The sequence below is a fragment of the Larus michahellis genome, assembly GCF_964199755.1.
Source record: "Larus michahellis chromosome W unlocalized genomic scaffold, bLarMic1.1 SUPER_W_unloc_1, whole genome shotgun sequence".
In the NCBI taxonomy this organism is placed as follows: domain Eukaryota; kingdom Metazoa; phylum Chordata; class Aves; order Charadriiformes; family Laridae; genus Larus; species Larus michahellis.
This window is the reverse complement of record NW_027435888.1, coordinates 452,466-478,570: the sequence shown is the minus strand read 5'-3', so window position 1 is coordinate 478,570 and position 26,105 is coordinate 452,466. Positions and strand designations below refer to the sequence as shown.

Here is a 26,105-nt window from a genome sequence, read left to right as displayed (position 1 = left end):
TTCCCAATGGCGTGCCATCCTTATGGAATTTTGAGCGGCATTCAGATGCTCTATGTCCAAATTTCTAACACCGATTTCATGTGCCCGTAAATCCTCCCGTTCCTCCGCTCCTAGCAGGCGTCATATCTGTCTCTCCCCTCTGCTTTCCTACTCTACACTGTATCTTCAAATGACCGACCTTCCCACACTTAAAGCATTTTGGTCCTGAATTATGATTACTGACCAAGGGCTTGACAGCCGCAGCAAAAGCGGAGGCCAAAAATCCTGCCTGTTCTTCAGGTGTCCCTACCCTACAGCATGCCTCTATCATGTCGGTAATGGTGGCGTGTCGAGGCAAAGTTTGCAAGACACGCTTACAGGCTGGATTTGCGTTCTCTACGGCCAATGATTGAAATACCGCCTCTTTGGCTGCCGCTGGCAGTTCTCCCCGGTCTAACGCATTCCTTAGTCTACCAAGAAACTGCATGAATCCCTCGCTGGGGCCCTGTTTTATCGTCGTATATGGGGGAGTGACCTTGCCATCCTCCGGCAACGTCCTCAGTGCTTCGCGAGCCTACTCTGCGGACTGTTGTAAGATAGTGACATCTAGCCGCGCTTGTCGCTGAGCATCAGCGAAAGGACCTGCTCCTAATAACATCTCCATGGTTGCCAGCCGCAACGGATCCCCCTCCACTCTATTCAAATTCGCTATCACTGCACGTTGTACACCATCCTCCCACCTTGATCTCCACGTTAGTTCTTGCATTGGTGGGTGTGAGGATAATGGACATCAGTGTCCGGCTATCAAAAGGAGTCATAATATTAGTAGTGAATATATTGTTAAGAAACGACTGAGTGTAGGGAGAACTAAGGCCAAAGTCATACACTAATTTTCTCGCTTCTTTTACCATCGGCCAAGGAAGACCCTCCCATCTATTGGGATTCCTTCGACCTCCCGTAGTTCCCCCCAGTATCACCGGAAATGCTGTTGGTAACATTATACCCTCTACCAAGGCATTTTGAATGATTCCTTTCCAATGCACTTGCGGATCTGGCGGCTCCCCTGAGCCCGCGGTCGCACCCCCCAACTCTCCTCCCACGTTCCCGTTACCCAACTTTCCTCCCACGTTCCTGTTACCGCCGCCCCATACCCCCCCGCTTTCACCCCGCTGTCGCCTCTCCATATTTCATATCGCTTGCTCCTCCTCTTCTTTCCATTGTCTCTGTTGTTCTCTCTCTAACTGTTCCAATTTCTGTTGCAGTGTTTTTGCCGCTGCGCATGCGCCTTGCGGCAATTCTTGTTCAGCGGGAGAGGGAGGCGACGGTGGAAGCGGTGGGTACAGTGATGGATCAAAAGGTGGTCTGGGGTGCACATCAACATGTTGCCATGGAGGCTTAGGTGGACCTTCATAAAACCCAGTTCTGGGGTTGTACCACTCTGGTGGAGGTGCCGTTGGTCTTGCTTCCAAGGGTGGCGGTGCTGGCCAGGGAACGTCCTCCTCCATCGGTTCTTCTTTCTCTGGAACTTCCTCAGCTGCAGCAGAGGGGATCAGCAGGGGATCGTCCCAAACCTTTGGACCTGGCCTGTTCGATCCCCCTCCCGTGGGTTGTAATGCTGCAAAAGCCCCGGCCGCTGTGGCTCGCTCCGCCTTCATATCTTGTAAGGTCGATAACACCAACCGCTATGTCGTCGCCAACGGTGATGCCTCTTTGTCTCCTTTACTTATCACTTCCCACAGTTTTTTCCCAACAGCCTCCCATATTTCTGCTTTAAAAGCTGTCTGGGGCTCTGGTGCAAATCCGTTCTCTCTGCACCATATTAACAGCCTTCGGAGCATACGCTCATTGTATTTCACCCCTCTCTTAGAGAGGATATGCAGGAGAAGTCTTAATAGAGCCCCTTCTTCTTTTGTTACTTGTTGCCCCATCTCCTGTCCCAGCTGCTCACGTCTCTCCGGGTGTCCGTGGCCACGTTGTCTGTTTATTCCGGATTGCCGCCCAATCCGCCCGGTCTCAGTCCAGCTGAGCCATCCTCCAGCCGGTGGATCTCCTTCTGGGTCTTCCGCCCCTCGCGTTCCATTGCTCAAGCCAAGCGCCGATCGGGATCACGTCGGGGTCACCATCTGAGCAGAAATAACTGGACTCCAGACGATCCAATGTGAATCAACAGAAGCCGTTTATTAAGCACAGATCATCATCTTTTATACCCTGCATTGTAGCTGTACCCGTGACTCGCTTATTTCTGATTAGCTAGTTACACTGTCCACGCGCTGTGCATGCAGTTCATTCACACATCAGATTGGTTACAAGAATTCGCGTCGTAAATTGCTTAGTCACTAGCACAACATGTTTTCTGCCATCTCAGTCCCGTTTTTCCCATGTACTAATTCCATCTTCTACCACCTGTTTTGCCCTTAATCTACTCTCTCACAGCAGGGAGGCTGGCTCACATGGCCATTTTCTCTCAGATACATTCCTACAATCCCGTACCTCCCCAGTGCAGTTCTGCGTCTTCTCCCTGGACCCCAACCTGCACCCAAACCCCAAACCCATCCTGGTCACCATCACGGTGCGGGGCCCTATGGGGCTGGGGCAGCTCTATGGGGCGGCCCTATGGGTCTGAGGGGGGTCTCCTCTGGGGTGGGGTAGGGAAGGTCCTAAAACTAAATGGACACTTACCTTCAACTTGCACTCAAAAAGGTGGATTTTGAGCTCTGGGACACAAACGGGATGAGTAACATGAATGAGTTAATAAAAATGGAAATCAAGGACTTGTGAGGTCCCGCTCAGCTGACAGGCCAGGAAGAGGCCCATGGGTTGTGTAGGAGCTGGTGAAGTCACTGCTGGCCGCGTACCTGGTAGGGCAGGAGCAGGAACATGGGTGGTATCACGGGTGCCTGAGTAGATGATGCCACTAAAATAGTATTTGGTCCCCACCCCAATATGGGGTTTTTGGAAGAACCATCGTCAGCAGAAGCCCGGACACAGCACACACACACGTGTGACAGCGGGACTCCTGAGCACGCAGCAGCAGCAGCAGGAGGGCGCAAGGTCACGGTCACCGTAACCCCTGCGCACACAGGGGTGGCAGCAGGAGGGACGGGAGCTCCTTCTTCAGGTTCTTCTGCTCCTCCTTGACGTGCTCCTCCCCCGCCTCCAAGAACTCCAGCTCCTGCTGCAGCTTCTCCTGCCACAGCTGGAGGTCGGGGGGAGGTCCTGCCTGCCCCCACCATCTGCCTGCACCCCCTCCTGCCCGCCGCCCGCCTGCATGGACCCTCTCCTGCCTGCACCCCCTGTGCCCACACCCACCTTATGGCAGGTTTCAAGGTACTCCAGGTCCTCGGGTTCCGGCACCAGGAAGGACAGAGACGGGGGAGGGCGTGGGGCGGCAGCTCCTCCTGGGGGGGCGTGGGGGGGCTGCACCCAGGGGTGGCGGCACCCGGGGGGGAGGGTGGTGGTGGTGAAACCCAGATGAGAGAGGACACCTGGGCAAGGGGAGGCACCTGGACATTGCGGGGGGACAGTACCCATGGGTTGAGGAGGGCATTCAGAGACTGGGGGGGCCCCCATGGGAGAAGTCGCCCAGAGACTGGGGGGGCTGTCACCCATGGGGGGGCACCCAGAAACTGGAGGGAGACACCAGAGATGGCGAGGGGGTACCCAGAGACTCGGGGGGCACACAGAGATGGGGGGAGGCACCCAGATATTCGGGGGGGCGCAGCCAGAAAGTGGGGGGGCACCCTCGGATGGGGGGGAGACCCAGAACCGTGGCGGGACCCGGAAGCGGGTGCGGGATCACGCGGACATGGCGGGGGGGGACCGAGCGATGAGCGCGACCCGGTAGCGGGGGCCGCCCACGGGCGGGTGGGGGCCGGGGGGGTCCCGGGAGAGTCTCAGCGGTGTCCCGTCCCCCCCCCAGGGTGTCCCCAAGGTGTCCCCGGGCCAACCGACCTGCGCGACCTCCCGCGGCGACCCCAGCTCCGCCATGCTGCCGCGCGTCACAGGGCAACGCCCACCGCGGCCGGAAACCGCGCCCACTTCCGGCGCAGGGGATGATGGGAGATGGAGTACGGGCCGGTGCGGACCAGTGATCCCAGTACGGGCCAATAATCCCAGTATGGACCAGCATAGAGCGATCCCAGAGCGGTCCCAGTGCTCCCAGTAGGACCCCCTGACTCCCCGCCGTGCTCCCAGTCCTCCCAGTTCGACGCCCTGACTCCTCCAGTGCTCCCAGTGCTGTCCCAGTGCTCCCAGTATGACCCCCTGACTCCCCCCAGTGCTCCCAGTGCTGTCCCAGTGCTCCCAGTATGAGTCGTTGACTCCCCCCAGTGCTCCCAGTATGACTTCCTCACTCCCCCCAGTGCTCCCAGGTCAACCCCCTTACTCCCCGCCGTGCTCACAGTGTTGTCCCAGTGCTCCCAGTATAACACCCTCGCTCCCCCCAGTGCTCCCAGGGTGCTCCCAGTGCTCCCAGTATGACCCCCACTACTCAACCCAGTACTCCCAGTGCGGTCCCAGTGCTCCCAGTATGACTCCCTGGTTCCCTCCAGAGCTCCCAGTTCGGTCCCAGTGCTCCCAGTATGACACCCTGACTCCCCCCAGTATTTCCAGTGCTTTCCCAGTGCTCCCAGTATGACCCCCGGGGATCCCCCCAGTGTTCCCAGTGCGGTTCCAGTGCTCCCAGTATGACTCGCTGACTCCACCCAGTGCTCCCAATGCGGTCCCAGTTCTCCCAGTGTGACTCCCTGAATACCCCCAGTGATCCCAGGGCGCTCCCAGTCCTGCCAGTTTGACGCCCTGACTCCTCCAGTGCCCCCAGTGCTGACCCAGTCCTCCCAGTATGACCTACTGACTCCCCCCAGTGCTCCCAGGGTTCCCAGTATGACCCCCTGACTCTCCCCACAGCTCCCAGTGCTGTCCCAGTGCTCCCAGTGCGGTCCAGTTCTCCCAGTATGACTCCCTCACTCCCCCCAGTACTCCCAGTGCGCTCCCAGCACTCCCATTATGAGTTGTTGACTCCCCCCATTGCTCCCAGGGTGCTCCCAGTGCTCCCGGTATGACTCCCTGGCTCCCCCCAGTGCTCCCAGTGCGGTCCCAGTGCTCCCAGTATGACTCTCTGACTCCCCAAAGTGCTCCCAGTTCTGTCCCAGTGCTCCCAGTACGACTCGCTGACTCCGCCCCGTGTTCCCAGTGCTGTCCCTGTGCTCCCAGTATGACCCTCTCACTCCCCCAAGTGCTCCCAGTGCTTTCCCAGTGCTCCCAGTATGAACCCCTGACTCCCCACAGTGCTCCCAGTGCTGTCCCAGTGCTCCCAGTATGACTCCCTGACTCCCCCCAGTGCTCCCAGTGCGGTCCCAGTGCTCCCAATATGACTTCCTGAGTCCCCCCAGTTCGCCCAGTGCTGTCCCAGTGCTCCCAGTACAACACCCTGACTACCCGCAGTCCTCCCGGTGTGGTCCCAGTGCTCCCAGTATGACCCCCTGACTCCCCCCAGTGCTCGCAGTGCTGTCCCAGTGCTCCCAGTATGACTTCCTGACTCCTCCCAGTGCTCCCAGTGCTGTCCCAGTGCTTCCAGTATGACTCCCTCACTCCTCACAGTGCTCCCAGTATCACTCTCTGGTTACTCCCAGTGCTCCCAGTATGGTCCCAGTGCTCCCATGGTGTGTTTTAGCCTCAGACGACAACAAAGAACCACGTGCCGCTCGCTCGGGCCTTCCCAATACGGGAAGAATCGGAAGAAAAAAGGCAAGACTCTTGGGTTGAGACAAAGGCAGTTTCACAGAACAGCAAAGGGAACAAGAAAACAACAACAATCACACGGACAGAGGAATGTACAAACACGATTATGGAACCGCCCCTCCCCGCCGCTCCCCGACCGGACCCAGGACACCCCAGCCCGCTCCAAGCGGAGATGTCCTGCCCCCTCCCCCGGCAGCTCAGGGTGGGCATGGCTCACATGGCATGGAATACCTGCATCGTGGGGAGAAGTAACCCTGTCCCCGCCGCAACCAGGACATTATCCACCCCTTATTCCAGACCATCTATGCCATGCCCACATCTTACAGGTTCCAATGAATTGCCACCACTTTCCCCTGTCATGTATATATATACGTATATATTCATGCAGATATAGTGCCCTTAGTCTATGGGCCATCCCTCCAACGTGTCCGTTGAGTTCATTTCATCCGTGGCTCTGGGCTCCATCTGTTAGAACAGTCTGTGTCCTGGAGAGAATTAACCCTATCCCTGCCGGAACCAGGACAGCAGCCCAGAAAGCCAATCATAGCCTGGGCTGCATCTACAGAAGCGTGGCCAGCAGGTGGAGGGAGGGGATTCCCCGTCTCTACTCCAATCTCATATGACTTCATCTGGAATACTGCGTCCAGTTCTAGGGGACCCAGCACAAGAAAACTTGGAACTGTTAGAGAGGGTCAAGGGAAGGATCACCAAAAATCATTCGAAGGCTGGAAGACCTCTCCTAGGAAGAGAAACTGAGAGAGTTGATGTTGTTGAACGTGGAAACAAAAAAGCACCAAGGAGACCTTCTTACGGCCTTTTACTCTATGAGGGAGGCTTATAGAGGAGAGAGAGAGAGATTTTACCAGGGCCAGTAATGACAGGACAAGGGGCAATGGCTTTACACTGAAGGAGGGTGGATTTAGACTGGACATAGGGAGGAAATTTTTCACAATGAGGGTGGTGAGACACTGGAAAAGGTTGCCCAGAGAAGTTCTGGATTCCCCATCATTGGAGGTGTTCAGGGTCAGGTAGGGCAGGGCTTTGAGCATCCTGATCGCAGATGTCCCTAAAAAACAGGGATTGGACTAGATGATCTTTAAACGTCCCTCCAAACCAAAACCATTCTGGGATGCTATGAGGGCAGATGTGGCCACGCCAGTGCTGAGTCAAGGGGGACAATAACTCCCCTTGTCTGGGTGGCCACATCCCTTCTAACACCACCCCATATGCAGCCGGCCTTAATGGTGCTGAGCCTTTACCAGAGGCTCATATGGCATCCCTCAAAATGCCCAGGCCCCTCTCCTCAGACTCACTCCTCACCTCGTCCTCTCCCACTTTGCCCCTTCTCCTTCAAAAACTTGAGGAGGTTTCTGTTGGCCACATCCCCAGGTGTGTCAAGGTCCCTGTGCACTGAAGCTCCAGCACGTCAGCATTTAAACTGCATGTGCAGATGGCTCATGCTGAGTCGTGGTTCCTCTAACAAGACAATTGAGTAGCTGTAGGACAGCAGAGGTAAGAAAAGGGGTTACTAGTGTCATGGACGTCATGAGGAAGGTGGAAAGTGCCACTGTCACCATCTCAGAAACACCAAGGGAAGGGCCAACAAGGAAACGGTGAAAAAGAGTTGGCTCTTTGTATGGGAGGGGATGAGGATGATCCAGAAGAAGAACTTGAGAGTGGAAAAAGAGTGGAAAAGGGCATGAAAGGAAAAGAGGAACATCAGATTGCTTGGTTGGGAGGGAGCTTTCAGATCACCTAGTCCAACCATCAACCTACCTCTGACAAAAGCCATCACTAAACCATAGCTCTAAGCACTATGTCTGCCCGTCTTTTAAATACCTCCAGGGATGGTGCCTCAAAAACTTCCTGGGCAGCCTGTTCCAATGCTTAATAACCCCCTCAGTGTAAAAAGTTTTCCTAATATCCTGCCTAAACCTCCCCTGGCACAACTTGAGGCCGTTTCCTTTGGTCCTATCGCCTCTTACTTGGGAGAAGAGACCGATCCCTACCTCTCTACAAACTCCTTTCTGGGAGTTTTAGAGTAAGAAGGTCTCCCCTCAGCCTCCTTTTCTCCAGGCTAAACAATCCCAGCAGTCTCAACTGCTCCACATAATGTTTATTCTCCAGATCCCTCACCAGCTCCTTTGCCCTTCTCTGGTCCTGCTCCAGCACCTCAATGTCTTTTTTGTGGTGAGGGGTCCAAAACTGGACACAGTACTCCAGGTGGGGCCTCACCCGTGCCAACAGGGGGACAATCACTTCCCTACTCCTGCTCACCACACTGTTCCTGATACAGGCCAGGATGCTGGTGGCCTCCTTGGCCACCTGGGCATGCTGCTGGCTCATATTCAGCCGGCAGTTGACCAACACCCCCAGGTCCTTTCCTGCGGGGCAGCTCTCCAGCCACTCCTCCCCAGGCTTGTAACGCTGCATGGGGTTGGTGTGACCCAAGTGCAGGACCCGGCACTTGGCCTTGTTGAACCTCAAACCATTGGCCTTGGACCAGCAATCCAGCCTCTCCAGATCCCTCTGCAATGCCTTTCTACCCTTAAGCAGGTCGACACTCCCACCCAACTTGGTGTCATCTGCAAACTTACTGAGGGTGCACTCGATCCCCTCGTCCAGATCATTGATAAAGATCTTAAAGTGAACTGGCCCCAATTCCGAGCCCTGGGGAACAAGCATCAGGGTGACCATCTGCACACAAACATTAACAGCTGACCAAATGGAGCTTGAGTCCAGGGGCAGCTGGAGAAACGCTGGGATTTGGCCAACAGAAATGTCTTGAAGTCTTTCAAGGAGAAGCGGCCAGTCCTGCATCCCGGGGAAGAATAACCCCAATGCAGCAGGACAGGCTGGGACCTGATGTGCTGAGCAGTGACCCTGCGGAGACGGGGCTGGGCACCCTGAGGGACGCCTCATGAGCCAGTGGTGCACGCTCACTATGAACAAGGCCGGCTGCCTACGGGGCTGCAGGAGGAGGAGCGTGTGCCCCCCAGGCAACTTGAGTCACCTTCCCCTTTGACTCAGCACTGCTGTGGTCCAACGCACACAGCTGTGTCCCAGTGTGTGGCTCCCCATTTTGGAGAAGTGGAGAGGAGCTGGAGAGTGTCCAGAGGAGGTCTGCCACGATGGCCTTTAGGGCCCAGTGCACGTGTGCTTGGTGGAGAGGCTGAGGGACCTGGGCTTCTCTGGCCCAGTGGCAGGGAGGCTCTGGGCACTATTGGAATAGCCTGAACCTGGTTGGAGGGTTGTTTCAGAGACAATGGATCTTTTCTTTGGTGGGAAACAGCAGGAGAAAGAAATAATGCAACAAAGGGCAGCTTGGGAGGTGGAGACTGGACACCAGGAGAAAGAAATGCCACTGCAAGGGCAGCGCTGTGCTGCAACAGATCACCCAGAGGGAGTCGGGATCAGCCCAAGGCGTTGTGTTTCAGGACCAGCCAAGGACGATGGAGAGAGATGAGTAAAGGCAGTGAGATGCTGAGGGGAGAGCAAGACGGGGAAGCAGGGGGGATGTCTGCAGCCTGCAGGGGAAGAGGAGCAGATGTGGGACACCATAGCACAGCCTGTGGTGGAGACGATCAAGGGAGTTGGCAAGGCTGAAAGCCCCCAACAGTGCTTATGCCTTTCTCCTCTTGGCTGTGGCTGTTGTCTGTGCCACCAAGGCTACCAGAAGACACCTTATCCTTACAGCACTAGGGCCTTAGCGCCTCCTCTTCCCCACCCGGGAGCCGTCATTCTGTCTTTCTGCCCTTGGCATTGCACGTCCTCCCATCACAATGCCCCAGGAAGAGCCCTGAGCTGTGCTTGTGGGGCAGGATCTCCCTTCCCAGGGGCTGGAGGCCAGGGCTTGGCCCTTTGCCTTCCTCTCACACATTCAGCATTAGCCAGCGTCAGAGACACCTCTCCATTGCCTTTGCCTACCTGCCCTCACTGCCTCCAGTTTTACAACGAATGAGCCCCCAGGAGCCTTTGGCACTAATGGTCCTCCGTAGGACCCATTAACGCTCCAAGAAACTTTCAAAATTACATCTGACGTTGACGTCTGGAGAGGTTTCATCAGCTTCCCCTGTGTCTGAGCTTCATGGGCTCAGCACCAAAACCACCAGAGGTGTCAATAAAACGCCTTGGGCTGGTCCTGCTCAGTACAGAAATGGGGGTTGGCCGGGCGGCAGGAATCTCTGTTCGCTGCTCGGGATGGGCATCGGGGGGTAAGCAATTGTACTGCATCACTCCTGGTTTCCTATATGCTTTTACAATGATTGCTAGTTTCTTTCCCGTTACTGGTCTATCAAACTGTCTGTATCTCAACCCATGAGATTTTTATTCCTTTTTCTCCCTCTTCTCCCTATCCCTCTGCAGGGGATCAGGGGGCAGTGAGTGAGGAGCTGCGTTGTCTTTCCCCCCCCAACAAGGCTGAGGAGTGAGCTGGCTCTGCTCATGTCACTGCAGTTTGAGGACAACCAGGAGTTTCCTTGAGGTTTTCCTGCAGGAATATGCTGAGCAGCTCCTCTGCGTTACAAGTGGATTACAGATGAGGTAACTAGTGAATGGCAGAAGCTGTAACACCTTTCCCACATCCCCGCTGCTATGGAGCAGGGATGACTCCTTGGAAGTCCACAAGCAGAGCTCTGCTCCTCACGGCACACTTGGCCAGCAACAATGAGAGCTCCAACAAGGGAAATGCAGAAAGCTCCCGCAAAAAAGGACACAGGCAAAGTGTGTTTCCGGGGCTTGGGTTTGGAAGGGCAGGCAACGGGAAGGGATTTGCTCAGAGCTGTCCTGACTTGTGAGTGTGCTTTCCTCCTTTGGCAGTACCTCGGGAACAAAGGGATCCAATGTCCAACGGCAGCTCCATCACCCACTTCCTCCTCCTGGCATTCGCAGACACGCGGGAGCTGCAGCTCTTGCACTTCTGCCTCTTCCTGGGCATCTACCTGGCTGCCCTCCTGGGCAATGGCCTCATCATCACTGCCGTAGCCTGTGACCACCGCCTCCACACCCCCATGTACTTCTTCCTCCTCAACCTCGCCCTCCTCAACCTGGGCTGCATCTCCACCACTCTGCCCAAAGCCATGGCCAATTCCCTCTGGGACACCAGGGCCAGCTCCTTCTCAGGATGTGTTTCCCAGGTCTTTTTCTTTGCCTTCTTGATGTCAGCAGAGTTTTATCTTCTGACAGTCATGGCCTATGACCGCTACGTTGCCATCTGCAAACCCCTGCACTATGGGTCCCTCCTGGGCAGCAGAGCTTGTGTCCACATGGCAGCAGCTGCCTGGGGCAGTGGCTTTCTCTATGCTCTCCTGCACACTGCCAATACATTTTCAATACCTCTCTGCCAAGGCAATGGCCTAGACCAGTTCTTCTGTGAAATCCCCCAGATCCTCAAGCTCTCCTGCTCAGACTCAGACTACCTCAGGGAAGTTGGGCTTATTGTGTTTGGTGCCTTTTTTTCTTTTGCGTGTTTTGTTTTCATTGTGGTGTCCTACGTGCAGATATTCAGGGCCATGCTGAGTATCCCCTCTGGGGAGGGACGGCACAAAGCGTTTTCCATGTGCCTCCCTCACCTGGCCGTGGTCTCTCTCTTTATCATTTTTGGCATGTTTGCCTACCTGAAGCCCACCTCCATCTCCTCCACAGATCTAGACTTAGTGGTGTCAATTCTGTACTCGGTGGTGCCTCCAGCAGTGAACCCCCTCATCTACAGCATGAGGAAGCAGGAGCTCAGGGATGCCCTGACTAAACTGTTGCAATATACTCTATTTCACCCTCAATGAGGTAACTGTCTTTCTCCTACGACTCCCAGCATATTCACAGAAAATAGCAGGACGACCTTTTGTTCATAACCTTTTTACGTGCTTTCTTTGGTAGTTTCTTTCTTTCTTTTCTTTCTTTCTTTCTTTCTTTCTTTCTTTCTCTTTCTTTCTTTCTTTCTTTCTTTCTTTCGTTCCTTTTTTTTCCTTCCTATATTACTTGCTTTCTTTTCTCTCTTTCTCTCTTTCACTGTTTCTCTTTTTCTCTCTTCCTCTTATTTTAAGCTTGTGATAATATTATTCCTAAGCTCACATTTTTAGCATCCCAATGATGAGATGTACATGAGAAGCCAGACTCCCTCCATACTTGAAACAAAATAAAGGCAGCAGCAGAAAATCAAGCAGTGAATGAATGCTTTATTTTGCTTTGCTTACACACGCAGCTTTGGCTTTACCTGGGCTGAGCTGGGAAGTGCTCGGGAGAGGAAAACACCAGTGCAGAGCTCAGCTGTGTCAGTGTGAAGGCTGGGTGCACACAGCAGTGTTCTCACACAGCCAGGCCTTCTGGAGAGACAGGAAGGACCAGCAGAGCAGGACCTGCTCTGTGCCATGGTCCCTGGACACCCCGGGGAACCTGCCCCAGGGTAATCGTCACCAACCAGCCCCTCACAGCTGCAGCAGCAGCCACTCACCTCAGCTCAGAGAGCTGCTCTGTCCCTCCATGGAGGGACACAAAATGACTGCATCAGAAGTTTGTTCTTGCATCACAGACTTAGGAATACACATTTCATGTGTGCGATGAGATGAATTTGAGGGAGCACAAGTGCCAGCAGCTACTCCTAGGAGTGTCCTGTTGTGGGAAACTCAGCTTATTGATATCCCTTCATGTTTTGAGTAAAATTCCTTTGGTAACCACCACTGGCATGTGCTTCCTTGGGTGTAGGTCATAGAGACATCGAATCATAGAATCACAAAATGGTTTGGGGCTGCAAGCGCACATTGCCAGCTCATGTTCAGTTACTCCAACCCCAGCATCCTCACGCCCTTCTCTGCAGGGCTGCTCTCAATCCCTTCGTCAACACACTCCATGAGTCTCCTGCACTGCTCACAGCTTCATGGGATGCTCTTCCAGCAGCTGCCAGGGTGACTGGAGTCCCCCAGTAGATCTCAGCCTCTGAGTGTGGTGCTTCCTGGAGGTGAAGTAAGAACGCTTCGTCAAAAGGCTCCTCTTGCTCGGATGGCCTGTAGCAAACCCCAGCCGCGAGGATTCCAGCTGCACAAGGGTGCTCAGCTCCTCCTCTTTGTTCCCCAGGCTGCGTGCGTTGGTACAGAGGCACTTCAGCTGGGCCACTGACCATGGCAACTTCTTTAGAGGAACACAGCCCCTGGGATTGGCTGCCTGCCTCCTTTGGCCCAGAAGTGCTTGGATATAAAACTATAAGATTGGTAGGCAATATATACACCTAGAGGAATATATCTATGAAAGGAAGTGTATAATTCTATTAATAAATTTATTTATTCATTTATAAGTAGATACACTACTTATAAATATATCTAGATATGTATATACATTTTGATCTAGGTCAACATTAATAAAGGTATAGAAATTAAATTAATAATTTTGAATTGAAAATTTTGAATATTTGTAAATTTGAATTGTCATTTTGAATTGAATAAATCCTTCTTCAATAAGATTTAGTGTAGTGAAGAATTAGAGTTTAAATGTGAACGGAAGCAGAAGGAAAAGGCCGGGTGGGGGTCCCCCACTTTACCAGGCTGCAGAACAAGCCCTGACAGGGTGGGCTGGGGGGAATTCAAGAGGGCGGAGGGGTGCCCGAAAGGTGGTGGGGCACGGACACGCTGGAACATGCCCAGGGGCTACGGCCCCCTTCTAGGAGGGGTGAGCAAGTGACGGAGAGGGGGGTCAGTACTGGCTTGGGTCCCCCCAAAAGATGAGCACGCAGCAAATAGGTTGGTCTGTGCTTGTGAGGAGCTGCTGCCTGAGTAGCCAACAGGCCAAGAGGAGGCTTCTGGTCTGTGTAGGAGCTTGTGAGGAGTCGTATCTCAGAGGTGAGCAGACAGCAAGCAGGGGGAGATGTGAGGGTCAGGTCTCTGGTGCCTGAGTAGCTGATAGAGCAGGAGCAAGGCCAGGGCTCCTGTAGGGGCTGGTGAGGTCACTGGTGCTGGTGTAACTGATAGGAGACACGTGGCTTGGGCTTGTCCTTGGGATGTCACTCTTGGCTGAGTAGCTGATAAGGCAGGCCCAGGTGCACAGCTCGTGTAGGTGCCTGTGAGGTCACTGCAGCCTGAGTCCCTCACCGGCAAGTACGTGGCAAATGGGCAGATACGCACTTGTGAGGTCCCGCTCAGCTGACAGGCCATGAGCTGACCCACGGCTCGTGTAGGTTTGGTGAGATCCTTCATGTCTGGACACCTGACAGGCCAGGAGCAGGCCCACGCCCTGCGTCTGTGCTTATGAGGTCGCTCACGCCTGAGTAGCCAGTGGGCCAGGAACAGGCCTAGGGATTGTGTAGGTGCCTGGAGGTCACTGGTGCCTGCGCAGACGACAGGCCAGGAGCCGTCACCTGGCTTGTGGATGTCTCTGCGATGTCACTGGTGCCTGAGGAGCCCAGGAGAAACATGTCTTGTGTTGGGTGTTTTGAGGTCCCAGGTGCCTGAGAAGCTGGTAGGCCAGGACTAAGCCCCCATCTTGTGTAGGTGTTTGCAAGGTCACCTGTGACCGCTGAGCTGACAGGCCAGCAAGAGGCCCATGGGTTGTGTAGGAGCTGGTGAAGTCACTGCTGCCCGCGTACCTGGTAGGGCAGGAGCAGGAACATGGGTGGTGTAGGGTGTTGTGGTGTCACGGGTGCCCGAGTAGGTGACAGGTTGGGAGCCAAGCAGTAGTTTATGTAGATGTCTGTGAGGTCATTGGTGTCTGAATACCTGATAGGCCAGGAGCAGGAACGTGGCTTGTGAATGTTGCTCTTGTGATTTCACCGCTGCCTGTGTAGCTTTTGGGCAAGGAGCAGGCATATGGCTTGTGTGGCCGCTTCTGATGCCATTAAGATAATACTTGGACCCCACCCCAATATGGCTTTTTGGAAGAACCATCGTCATCAGAAGCCTGTACACAACACGCACACACTTGTGACAGCGGGACTCCTGAGCATGCAGCAGCAGCAGCAGCAGGAGGGTGCGAGGTCATGGTCACTGTAACCCCTGAGCACACGGTGGTGGCAGCAGGAGGGACGTGAGGTCACTGTCGGTACCACTCATGAGCACACGGCAGCAGAAGTAGGAGAGTGTGAGGTCACCGTCAGTATAACCCACGAACACACAGCTTTGGCAGTAGGAAGGATGTGAGGTCACATCACCGATGTCACCCCGTGCCCGTGGGGCTCGGTGCAGAGCGGCCATGTGCATGACAGGGGCATGACAGGGGATGGGAGCTGCCCGTCCCCGTGTCTGCGAGGCCGAAGGAGCAGCCCCTGCGGCCCTGGCTGGAGCAGTCGGGGTGGGGGTGGCTCGGGGGCACCCCAGGGATGTGCCTGGGCACGGCGCCAGGAGGAAACCACAGACTTCCTGCCCGGGCGCTGCAGGGGGAGTGGGGAGAGCGCGGCGAGGCCACGTGGGCTGTGGTTTGTGCACCTGCAGGCTCCAGCTCCCGCTCCGCCCGCGGGGAATAACGGCCCCTGGGTGACACACTGAGTCAGGGACACGTCTGAGCCTCTGGGCTTCCCGTCTGCTGCCAGGGCAGGGACATGATCCAGCTGCAGCTCCTGCGAGGGACTCACTGTGGGGGTCTGCAGGGAGGGACGGACAAGCCAACACTCCTTGGATGGAGCCCTTGCCCTGGATGAAGACCTCTCCCAGATGCTGCTCCCAGCACAGTGAGGTCCGTGTCAGGGGCAGGGGCTGTTTCCTCCCCATCCTGACACAGACCCTGGTGCAGTCCCCGTTCCATGGTCACCGCAGCTTGGGGGCAGCTGGACACTTGCCTCATGGCTTCTTGGATGAGCCCAGTGCAGGAGATGCTCAGTGCTTCCAGGCCCACAGCAGGGTGCAAGGGGTGACTAACCAAATTCCCCTGCACACCCAGCTTGTCCCATGATGATCCGCCACCACAGCGACCATGACACCGGCAGCGGGACATATATGTCCCTCATATATGGTCATGAACGGCGCTGGAGAAGTTCATTGGCGGGCTGGGCTGTGTCGGAGGGGAGATAGCTCCCGATAACGTCTAAAAAGGTGCTGCTGCTTCGATTGGCTCCTTCTGCAGCTGGGTCGGCATCTGCAGAGATATATTACCCTCCCATCATCGACGTCCCCCTGAGTCCCCAGGAGCTGTGACAGGGAGTGGGGAAGAGCAGGGCTGTGCCAGCAGGGCAGGAGGCTCAGGATGGGAATGGAGGGACTCCTGTCCCCTCGGGTGCTGTGGCTGCTCCTCTGGGTGCAGCTCTGCAGAGGTAAGTGCCGGCTCCCTTTTCCCACAGCCCAGGGCCATCGGGTACCAGTGGGGTCATCAAGAGCCCTTTGGGAAGAGAGTTTCTTTCCAAGTGCCGCTGAGATGAGGGTCAGGAGGAGCTCAAGTCCATGGACCCTGTGCCTTTGCCTGTGTCCATTTGGCTGGGAGAGGGTGTCTCCACTTCCAGAGCTCCAGTATTTCGGGCAGCCTGTGCCTGGCTGCATTTAAAGACAACCCATCCTGGGGTACCCTTTTGGGATGACTTGTTCCCCAGTACTGTGCCCCTGAGGCTGGCTGTGGCTCCAGGCTTCAGGGGAGCCCTGACACCAGGAAGGCAGTTTGTGCCCCACAGAGAGAGGGGGACTGGACTGTCTGCACCCAGAGGTGGTAGAGAAGTTCCCTTCTCAGGGGCCCCCACCAAGCACAGGGGCTGGGCTGCCACCAGGGGCCAGGAGGGGACATGAGTTGGGGGGATCCTTGGGATCATGTTGGTGTTCATGAGGACACAGAAAGGCCTGTGGGTGTGTGAGCTTGGGTGGTGCCAGGGCAGGTGGTCAGCAGGGCAAGGTGTTGGGCTGGGGCATGGGGCTGTTATGGGGTGTTGGGCTGGGGAGGAGCGGGTTCCCTGTGCAGGGCCTGGGGGCACAATGAGTGGGTGGTCATGGGAGGGGGCCATGGGAGTGGCAGGAGGTTCCCAGGGCTGTGTTATGGTGAATAGCCCATCCCAGAAGGGCCAGAGTACTGCACCCCTAGCCTTCACAGGCTGTGGGGAGAGCAGGGACCCCCACACTGGCCAAGGGACAGCCTAGAGGGGTGAGGACTCCCACCCTCCCACCGTGGTGCTTCTGACTCATCCTGGGCAGGGGGGGCCTTCTAGACCTGCACTCTGGGGCTCGGTGCTCTCCTGAGCGGTCCCATGTCGATGTTCGAAGGGGCTGCAGAGGTGAAGCTGGAGGATGGCGGCGGACACTGTGCTGGGAGAGTGGAGGTGAAACACCAGGGCCAGTGGGGGACTGTGTGTGGCTACAACTGGGACATGGACGATGCTGCAGTGGTTTGTAAGCAGCTGCGCTGTGGGTCTGCTCTTGAAGCTCCTCAGTACGGACATTTTGGGCCAGGATCTGGCCCCATTTGGATGGCTGATGTTGCGTGTCATGGCACCGAGTCAGCCCTGTCTGATTGCACAGACACAGAAGAGATTCGACAATACTGTGATCACAGTCTGGATGCTGGAGTGACGTGTTCAGGTACGGTGCCAGCCTGTTCCCCACCTTTGTGACCAGGACGGGGGAAGGGACCTGGCTGTGCCCTCAAGGAAACAAGGGATTACTGGAGAAGGGCCTGGTGTGGCTGGTCACGCTGCTGAGCTGGGACTGTCATTGCTGGTTTCCCCGGTCCCTGAGGAAAAGCCAGTGGGAACCCGCCACTGCCTGACCCCTGATGTGTCTCAGCCCACCCTCCATCGGCGCCTGGGGCTGGGAGATGGTGCCCTCGTGCAAGAAGACTTAGAGCAACTCACATGGCCACCCACAACCCTGGGCCCAAGGAGGTCAGGGACTTTTGGGTTGTGTCCCCTGGCAGACATGAGTCCCCCAAAGCAGAGGGGCTGCTCAGAGGGCAGGGGCCCTGGGCTTGGGCAGAAGAGCTGGGTGGCTCATGGCCACCTCATTCCCCTTCCAGAGCCACCCCATGAGAGCGAGCCCACAGGGAAACACCCCTGTGCAGGCAGCGCTGACCTGCTGCCCAGCCTCTCCTGCCTACCCCAGCCCCTGCCTGCCCTGTGCCAAGGGCACTTGCCAGCACTTTCTGACTCTCCTTGCCCTGGGAGCTTGTGTCAGCCCAGGGCTGCTCCTCTGCCCCCTCTCCTGCCCTCTACCCAGCTGGGGGCCAGGGATGTGCACCCCTGGCAGTGTTCTCTGGCCCTGGCTGAGGACCCTCCCCAGGCAGGTGCTGGAGCTGGGGGCTGGTGGAGACAGCGACTGGAGGTACAGCTGCACCACATCTGCTCCCTCTGACATGTCCCATCTAATAGCAGTGCCTCAATGGGCTCCATTTCTGGTGGCTCCAAGGGGTTCCTCAGCCTGGCTCTCAGCTTGGTGGGGCAGAGCAGGCTGCAGCAGCCAGCAGAACCTCAGCCCATCTCCTTGGGCTCAAGCGCTGCAGTGCCTGGGGCCAGTGCCAGGTAGCCCAGGGTCTCCAGGAGGGCAGCAGTTTTTCTAAGCGCTTCCTGTGGCTGTGGGTTTGGGAGAAAAGCCAGCCCACGAGTGCTGTGATGATGTTGGGGGAGCAGCAGGGGGTCCCTGGTGTGTTTGTGACATCAACACCCACTGGGAGCTGCTGGGAAGCTCGTGGGTCTCTTTGCCTGTGGCCACCTTGCAGGCCAGGTAGGACATGGGTATGTAACTGCCAGAGGGCTGTGGGAACTCACAGGGTTCTTTGGTTACTCCAGGATTTGTCCGGCTGGTTGGAGGGGACAACCCCTGCTCAGGACGAGTGGAGATCCATGATAGGAACGAGTGGAAAACTGTCTGTGACTCCGACTTTGGTCCCAAAGCTGCCGACGTGGTCTGCAGAGAGTTGCAGTGTGGCACAGCCCTGTCTGTCCCGGGGGCAGTTCACTTTGGAGAAGGGGCTGGTCCCATGTGGGACAGAGAGCTGCAGTGTGTGGGGAATGAATCCCTTCTCAGCTCCTGCCCCACGGGGTCCCCCAGGGACCAACCCTGCACCCACGCGAATGCTGCCGGTGTCACCTGCACACGTAAGGACTCAGGGCAGGGTGTTACCACCGGGGGTGTGCCGATGATGGGGGAGCAGGGACGGGACTGTGCTGTGCTGGGTGTGAGGGCAGAAGGGGTGATCACAGAACCATAGGATGGTTTGGGTTGGAAGGGACCTTTCAATGTCATCTAGTCCAACTGGCCTGCAACCAGCAGGGACCTCTTCAACTAGATCAGGTTGCTCAGAGCCCCGTTAAACCTGACCTTGAATGTTTGTCTGCAGCCCTAAAATGGTGCAGAAGGAGGAGAAAGGCAGGGTGTCCATTTGGCCTCTACTCCACCACCCAAGGCAGCAAAAGCACAAGTCTGCCCTGTCTCATCCTTCTCTGTCCCGAGTTCACAGGGTTCAGGCTGGTGAACGGCAGCACGGCGTGTGAGGGGAGGGTGGAGGTCCATGTGCAGGGGACCTGGGGCACCCTCTGTGCCTCCCGCTGGGACCTCTTGGACGCCCACGTTCTCTGCCGTCACCTCAACTGCGGGTTTGCTGAGTCCATTCCTAAAGGAGGGCGTTTTGGGAGAGGAAGCGGCCCTGTCTGGAGAGACTCCTTCCACTGTGACGGGACTGAAGCCCACCTGGGAGAGTGCCCAGTGACTGCCCTGGGGGCCTCGCCGTGCTCCCATGAGAACGACGCTGCTGTCATATGCTCAGGTGAGTGCAGGAAAACACTCGGTTACTCTGTTTTCCTCTTAAATGCTCCCAAAGCAGGGGACCCTGTGGCAGTGCAAGGCTCTGGCTCAGAAGGTCCCCACAGAGGGCTGGCGGCAGGCAGGCGAGCTCCAGGGCCCTCCTGCAAGGGTGCCAGAGCCTGGAGACATGCTGCAGGCTGCCGGGCTCCCCGATGCCACCAAGGGCTGGGGCATGGCTGCTCTCCCCAGGCCCAGCTCGCTTCGCATCCCTGCGGCTGGTGGGTGGAGGAAGCCCGTGCGACGGGCGAGTGGAGATCTTCCAGCACGGGACGTGGGGCAGAGTCCTGGATGAGCAGTGGGACGTGCAGGAGGCCAGTGTGGTGTGCCGGCAGCTGCAGTGCGGAGAGGCAGAGGCAGCCTACAACCCCCCGAAGGCTCAGAGAGGGACGGGTCCCGTGGGGCTGCGCGGGGTGCGGTGTGCAGGGCACGAGGCCAACCTGACCCTCTGCAACACCTCCCTGCCTGAGAGTGCGCTGGAAGCAGGGATTGCCGAGGACGTGGGGGTCGTTTGCTGGGGTGAGTGGCGCTGCATGGCTCCCCCAGGCTCTGGGCTGGGTGGGCAGCTGGCCCTTGACGGCAGCCGGGGTTTCCTCCTGCTACAGGGAGCCGTCAGGCGCGGCTGGTGAACGGGCCTGGGCGCTGCGCGGGGAGAGTGGAGATCTACTACCAGGGCAGCTGGGGGAGTGTCTGCGATGACGGCTGGGACCTGTCTGATGCTGCCGTCGTTTGCCGCCAGCTGGGCTGCGGAGGGGCGCTGGAGGCGGTTGGCTCCGCTCGCTTCGGGGAAGGCTCCGCTCAGATCTGGCTGGAGAGCGTGAACTGCTCCGGGGCCGAAGCTGCTCTTTGGGACTGTCCGGCAGGGTCCTGGGGGCAGCACGACTGCGGGCACAAAGAGGACGCAGGAGTCGTCTGCTCAGGTGTGTGCCGGGAGCTGTGGTGGGAGCCCAGTGCCCAGGCAGGCCGGGACGAGGGGAGAGCCGGCAACGGCCGAGGCTGTTCCTGGCCAGCTCTGAGCCCCTGACAAAGGCCACCGTGGGGACACCCATGCACAGGTGCCCTCAGTCCCACCGGGGGTCCCTGGGGAGCTCCGCTGTCCCTGACGGTCCGCAGGGAGGGCAGGGGTGTCTGTCCATCAGGGACATTTCTCTGTCCGTGGGTGCAAGGGGGACTTGCTGGACGTGCCTTTGCCTGTCTGAGGGCCTGGCGGGTGCAGGGGTGTCCCTGCTCCCCCAGCCCCAGCCCAGCCTGTTCCCCCTCGCTGCCTTTCCTCCCAGAGTTCATGGCCCTGAGGCTGGAGAATGGCACCAACTGCTCCGGGCGCCTGCAGGTTTTCTACAATGGGACGTGGGGGAGCGTTTGCTCCAACTCCATGACTCCTGAAACTGTGTCGCTGGCATGCAAGGAGCTGGGCTGCGGGGACAGAGGGTCCCTGGAAACACAACGGCCCTACGGCAGGCTGTCTGGCACGGCCTGGCTGGATCGTGTGGAGTGTGGGGAGAGAAACAGCTCCTTCTGGCAGTGTCCCTCCGCTCCCTGGCACCCGCAGTCATGCGACAACCTGCGAGATGAGACCCACATCACCTGCAAGGGTAATTCTGAGCTAGCCGGGCACCAGCATCCCCTGCGTTCCTGCTCCTGGCTGGGCATGGTCAAATTCCTGGGCCTGCAGGGGCCTTTCGTTTCCAAGGCAGACGCTGCTGCTGCTGGTACCAAAAATGGGACTTCCTCTCCTGGAGCCCCACACATTCACCAGCGGTTGCCAGCTGGGCTCCCAGCTTCGCCTGGTTGGGGCAGAGGTTTCTCGAGGCAAGGTCCCAGAAGGGAACAGCCAGGGCTCTGAGGAGTGTCCCTTCCATGGACACCCTCCTGCTGCTCTGTGACCCAGGGTCCCTTTGGGGCTGAGCAGTCAGGGTCCCCCACGTTGCCGAGTGTGTGTCCCCCGAAGGACCGGGGTTCAGCTGCTGCCATGGGTGGGTGGCACGAGCTGAGCTGAGCCCCACTCTCTGCTGCACGCCCCCCTGCAGCAGCCCCTTCACCACAGCGTTTCCCTCTGCAGGGAGTCAGCCAGAAACGCCCCCGGCCCCAATGGCTGCGTGCCCCAGCACCCCGAGCTGCACAGGTAGCTGCTCCTCTGCATGCCCCTCTCGCCTGGCAGGGCTCTGCCTGCTGTCCCGCGGCCCTGGGAGCTCTCTGCCTTCTCCAGACAGGGAGAAGATTCGTGCCGTGGGAGGGGAGAAGGGGTGCTCCGGCCGAGTGGAGGTGTGGCACCGCGGCTCCTGGGGGACGGTGTGTGACGACTCTTGGGACATGCGGGATGCCGAGGTGGCATGCAGGCAGCTGGGCTGTGGCCCTGCGGTGTCTGCCCTGGCCGAGGCTGCATCTGGGGAGGGGAGCGGCCCCATCTGGCTGGAGCAGGTGGAGTGCCGGGGGACAGAGCCATCTCTGCAGGACTGCTGGGCCCGGCCTGGGGACAGCGGTGCCTGCCGCCATAAGGAGGACGCGGCCGTGATCTGCTCAGGTGAGCGGCAGGGCTGCGACACCTCGAAGGGCAGGGACACCTCACAATTTCCTCCATTGCCTGCCATCATGGCTCCAGAGCTCCTGAGAGCAAGGCCATCCCTGCAGAGCAGGAGAGCCTTTTGCCGAGTGGGTAGCAGCTTCTGTGGGGCTGGGTGTCCTCCAGCTTCTGCCCGCAGGGCCCTGCAGCCCCCAGGGGCACCTCCCGGGCTGCCGGCTCTGTCCCTGCTCTGGGCCCTGCGCTCCTTCCTGGCCATGCTCACCAGTCGTGCAGGAGGGGCGATTTGGGTGGGATGTGGCAGGGATGTCTGCACATGCACACGTGCGCGCACACACACACACACACGGTGTGTCAGAGAGGAGGCTCCCTGGTACCTGCACCCCCACCCTCTCAGCCCAGCTCTCCTTCTCCTCCTCTGCAGATGCACCCAGGACGGCAGCACCAACCCCTCCAGCAGGTAACCCGTCCTCCCCACCAGTGCTGGGTCTTCTTGGGGCCAGGCTGTGACCCACAGCCGGAGGGAAGGGGCTCCTTGCTGGGCTGTGAAACTCCCAGGAGGAGGCACCGGGGTAGCGGTGGGGCGGGAGGCTGGGGAGGGCTGTCATTCACCCACTCAGGTGGGAGCTTCCCCATCCCTCGTCCCCTGAAACCCGGTATGTAATGGGGGTCAGGACTGGGGTGTGCCGGCCCCTCACCTCTCCCAGGCCTGGTGCTGCCCTTTCTGTGTTCCTGCCATGCAGATCCCACGCGGGGCCGTCTGACCGGCAGCGGGAGAGTCTCATTGCCCGTCATCATGTGCATCATCCTGGGAGCCCTTGTCTGCCTGCTCCTGGCCCTCCTGGCCGGGCAAGTGCGAAGCGCCAGGGCTGGGCGCAGAGGTGGGTCCCTTCCCAGGGGAAGATGCCTGCTGGCAAGGCCGGCGTGCCGTGGGGTGTCAGTGAGTGGGAGAGGCAGAGCTGGGGGGACAAGAGTGTGTGCTCTCTGCGGGATCCCATCCCCTCTCTGACCATCCCTGGGCCAGCCCTGCCTCTGTCCACAGGCTCTGAGAGAGCTCAGGAGCCCTTCCCTGAGGCCGTGTACGAGGAGATCGGTTCCAGCACAGCATGGCAGAAGCAGGCAAGGTTCAGCGGCTCAGGTTGGTGTGTGTCCCTCATTGAGGACACATCTACAGTGCTCTTTCCCCTGGCTGCCACCCAGGGTTGACCCCTGCAGCCCCCTAACCCATGGTTCGTGCGGTTGTGGGGCTGTTGGATCTGTGTGGGGAGCACCCATGTCCTGGGCCCAGGAGAGAAGCTTTCTCCCCACCTGCTCTGCACGTCCCATTTGGGGAGAGCCCCTCTCTGCCTGCCCCTGCACCCTGGGGGACACCTGAGGGGTGAGGGAAGGGGCTGTCCCAGGGCAGCTCTGGCAGGCCCTTGGAGATGGGCTTTGTCCCAGGGCAGCAGGGTGAGTCCTGAGCCCTCGTCCCCATGCAGCCGTGGCTCTGTGGGTCCCACGTCCCCAGCAGCACTGAGCACAAGCTGGGTCAGCAGAGCGCACTCCCCTGACACCTGCTGGGCCTCTCTCCAGGCTCCTATTCAGAGGGGTCCCTGAGCAAGCTGCAGCCCTACCCCGGGGACAGCGAGGAGGAGGATGGTCCATGGCCAGCACCAGGTAATGGGTGCAGGAAGGGGTGGATGTCTCCTCCCTGTAGACATGTGATGGACAGCAGTGTCACTGAGTGTCACCCTCGGAGCTGGGAGATCGGGCGGGATCTCCTGTGGGGCTGCAAACACCGATGTCGGAGCCCCACGTCCCTGCGCATCCTCCCATCCTCTGCTCTGCAGAACGCATCTTCTCACTGTCACCAGCTCTCCTCTCCTTTCAGATGTCCCTGTCCTGCCTGGAGGTGACCCAGCTGATGGCTATGATGATGCCAGGGAGGTTTCTGACCCTGGGGAGGATCCTTCCCCTGGGCAGGAAGACTGGGAAATGCCCAGGGTGGCAGAGGAAGGATCTGGACCCACAGATACCCTTGGAGGTGAGAGGGAAAGAAAGTGCTGCTGGTTCCTGGGGTGGCATCCCTGGCGTTGGATGATTCGCTGTCACGCTGAGAGCCAAACGTGCTCGGATGGGGCAACCTGCCCCAGGAGTTTTTCCTTGGGGGCTCCATGGGTGGGAGAGGGAGCTGAATGTCTCAGGACTGGTGAGGAGAAGGGAGGAAGGTGATGTACAGCCCAGGAGAGGCACCCCATGGGGTGAACATGCAGTGGCCTGCCCTGCTTCTTGCAGGGCCAAACCTGCTCTCCCAGAGAGGTGCTGGTGCCCCTGGAGCTGAGGGGGATGGCTGGTCCCTGTCCCCAGAGAGCACGGGCTATGACGATGCTGAAGAGGTGTCTGTGGCACATCCCCCTGAGGACACAGAGGCTGTGACACCGGAGCTCAGTGCACAACGGTCCCTGAGCCCCTGGCCAGGAGAGCCCGTCCCTGCAGTGCAGCTGGGGGCAGCCAGGAGGGAGGAGAGGTCTGTGCAGCTGGGAGAGCCGTGAGCACCAGGGAACCCTCTCCCTTTTCCCACGGGCAGCAGAAACTGCCAGGGGTTTCTTTGATTTTCATTCCCCTGTTTTTACATAGGGGCCCCCATATTGGTTCTTATTAAAAGCCTTTGAGCCAGAGCTGTGCTTGCCTGCCCAGGTGCTTTAGTGTCTCCCCGAGGGTGGCTGGAGGATATCGGAGCCCAAAGACATGGTGGTGGGGAAGGGGCATGTCTCGGGTGGGTGTGTGGTGCAGGGCAGTGAGCTGAGCTCAGGTCCAGCACAGCTGCCCGCCTCTCTCCTGAGAGGGGGCTCCAAGGAGGCAGCGCACACAGCCCTCCTCACCCCACAGCCAGACCCTGGCTGGGCAGGGCAGGCCCACAGTGCCTGCAGAGGACCAGAGGCTCCAGCTCCAGCCTTTCCCAGAGGCTGGGCATTCAGGGAAGAAGCCCCTTGGAGGTGCTGGGGATGGAAGCCAGGATCTCCCACATGCAAAGTGGGCACTCTGCCACTGAGCTACACCCTCTGGAGCCTTCCCAGCAGGAGACACTCTCCTCCCATGAGGGGCCTGTGACAAGCACAGCCCCGTTGTCCCCTGGGTGCCCAGGGACCCTCTGCAGCAAACAGCACTTGAGCCCTCCTGAGATGGGGGAAGTCCGCACTGCCTCTCCCCTGGGGCCTGATCCTGGCACAGGGCTGCACGGCAGAGCACTGCCCCTCCAGCATCTCTGAAGAGCAATGGGGCAGAAGGAGGCTCTGGCTGCAGGTGCTGCTCCCACGCTCTGGCCCCCTCCAGGGCCAACGGAGAGGAGAAAACTCCTGAGCCTCCTCTGCCCCCCAGGGCAAGGGCAACCCCCCTGTGTGCCACATCTGTGCGCAGCGGCACAGGAGGAGAAGTACAACAGGGTGAGGGACATGCCCTCCCTGGGGTGAGGTGCCCCCAGGCTCTGATGGCACCCCAGGGTGTGCGATGGGGAAACATGGGGGCAGAAAGCTCACACGCCCTCATCCATGTAGCGGGCCTCCTGCACCCCTCTGCCCCGCAGCATCCCTGGAGGTGGGGTGAAGGGCAGGTGTCCATCTCCATGGGGCTGATGCCCAGAGAGGAGCATATTGGTGTGTTACCAGTCATTGGAGCAGGGGGGCAAAGGGGGCCAAGAAATTCTGCTCAGGACAGCGTGTGGCTAAACAATACCGATGGCCATGCACTCCGGTGGGTGATCCTCAGCGTGCCTTTGTCAGCTGTCCTGGGCACATCAGAGGTCTCACTGCAACACCCCCCCGGGGGAAGGATGCTGCCATTCAGGCCGCAGCTCCAGGGAGTGCCTCTCCCTGGGACTATGGGTCCAGTGGCCTCTGCTCTGGGAATGGAGACAAGGTGCAGGAGGCGCCTGAGGAGGGGAACAGACTCTGCACCCTTGAGCATGACAAAGAGGAGAGGAATTGGGTCGTGCAGAGACCCCGCAGAGGACACATCCCGATCCTGTGGAGCAGGGAAGGGGGCACAGCTGGAGACCACCCCAAAGCAGCCCTGAGTGGAGAGTCCTGCCCAGGGGGAGGCTGGGGACTTGTGGGGCTGGAGGAAGGCTCCTTCTAAGCCGCAGATGTGCAGGTCCAGGGCAGGGACAGTGCTCTGGCAAGAGGTGAAGGAGCAAGCAGGGCTGGGGC

General features: G+C 58.5%; 2 protein-coding genes across 2 annotated transcripts; both read left to right on the top strand.

Moving 5' to 3' along the window:
• Positions 1 to 10,559: 10,559 nt before the first annotated feature.
• Positions 10,560 to 12,009, top strand: LOC141736661 (olfactory receptor 14A16-like). Its single transcript, XM_074571213.1, has one exon. It carries the CDS (start codon positions 10,560 to 10,562, stop codon positions 11,496 to 11,498), a length of 939 nt encoding a protein of 312 aa, XP_074427314.1. The 3' UTR covers positions 11,499 to 12,009.
• Positions 12,010 to 15,814: 3,805 nt separating this feature from the next.
• LOC141736633 (antigen WC1.1-like) lies at positions 15,815 to 25,370 on the top strand. Its single transcript, XM_074571180.1, has 15 exons — positions 15,815 to 15,943; positions 16,875 to 17,189; positions 18,392 to 18,700; positions 19,054 to 19,368; positions 19,596 to 19,922; positions 20,009 to 20,323; positions 20,681 to 20,995; positions 21,463 to 21,525; positions 21,610 to 21,924; positions 22,346 to 22,381; positions 22,665 to 22,802; positions 22,964 to 23,059; positions 23,494 to 23,577; positions 23,792 to 23,944; positions 25,279 to 25,370. Exons 1-15 carry the CDS (start codon positions 15,877 to 15,879, stop codon positions 25,368 to 25,370), a joined length of 2,940 nt encoding a protein of 979 aa, XP_074427281.1. The 5' UTR covers positions 15,815 to 15,876.
• Positions 25,371 to 26,105: the final 735 nt, after the last annotated feature.

What these genes read in the sequence shown, in the direction of transcription:
- LOC141736661 (XM_074571213.1), top strand. Translation starts at nt 10,560, where the DNA reads ATGTCCAACGGCAGCTCCATCACCCACTTCCTCCTCCTGGCATTCGCA.
- LOC141736633 (XM_074571180.1), top strand. Translation starts at nt 15,877, where the DNA reads ATGGGAATGGAGGGACTCCTGTCCCCTCGGGTGCTGTGGCTGCTCCTC. An exon ending in TGCCGGTGTCACCTGCACAC is followed by an intron (nt 18,701 to 19,053) that starts GTAAGGACTCAG and finishes TTCTCTGTCCCG; the next exon opens with AGTTCACAGGGTTCAGGCTG. An exon ending in AGCACCAACCCCTCCAGCAG is followed by an intron (nt 22,382 to 22,664) that starts GTAACCCGTCCT and finishes CCTGCCATGCAG; the next exon opens with ATCCCACGCGGGGCCGTCTG.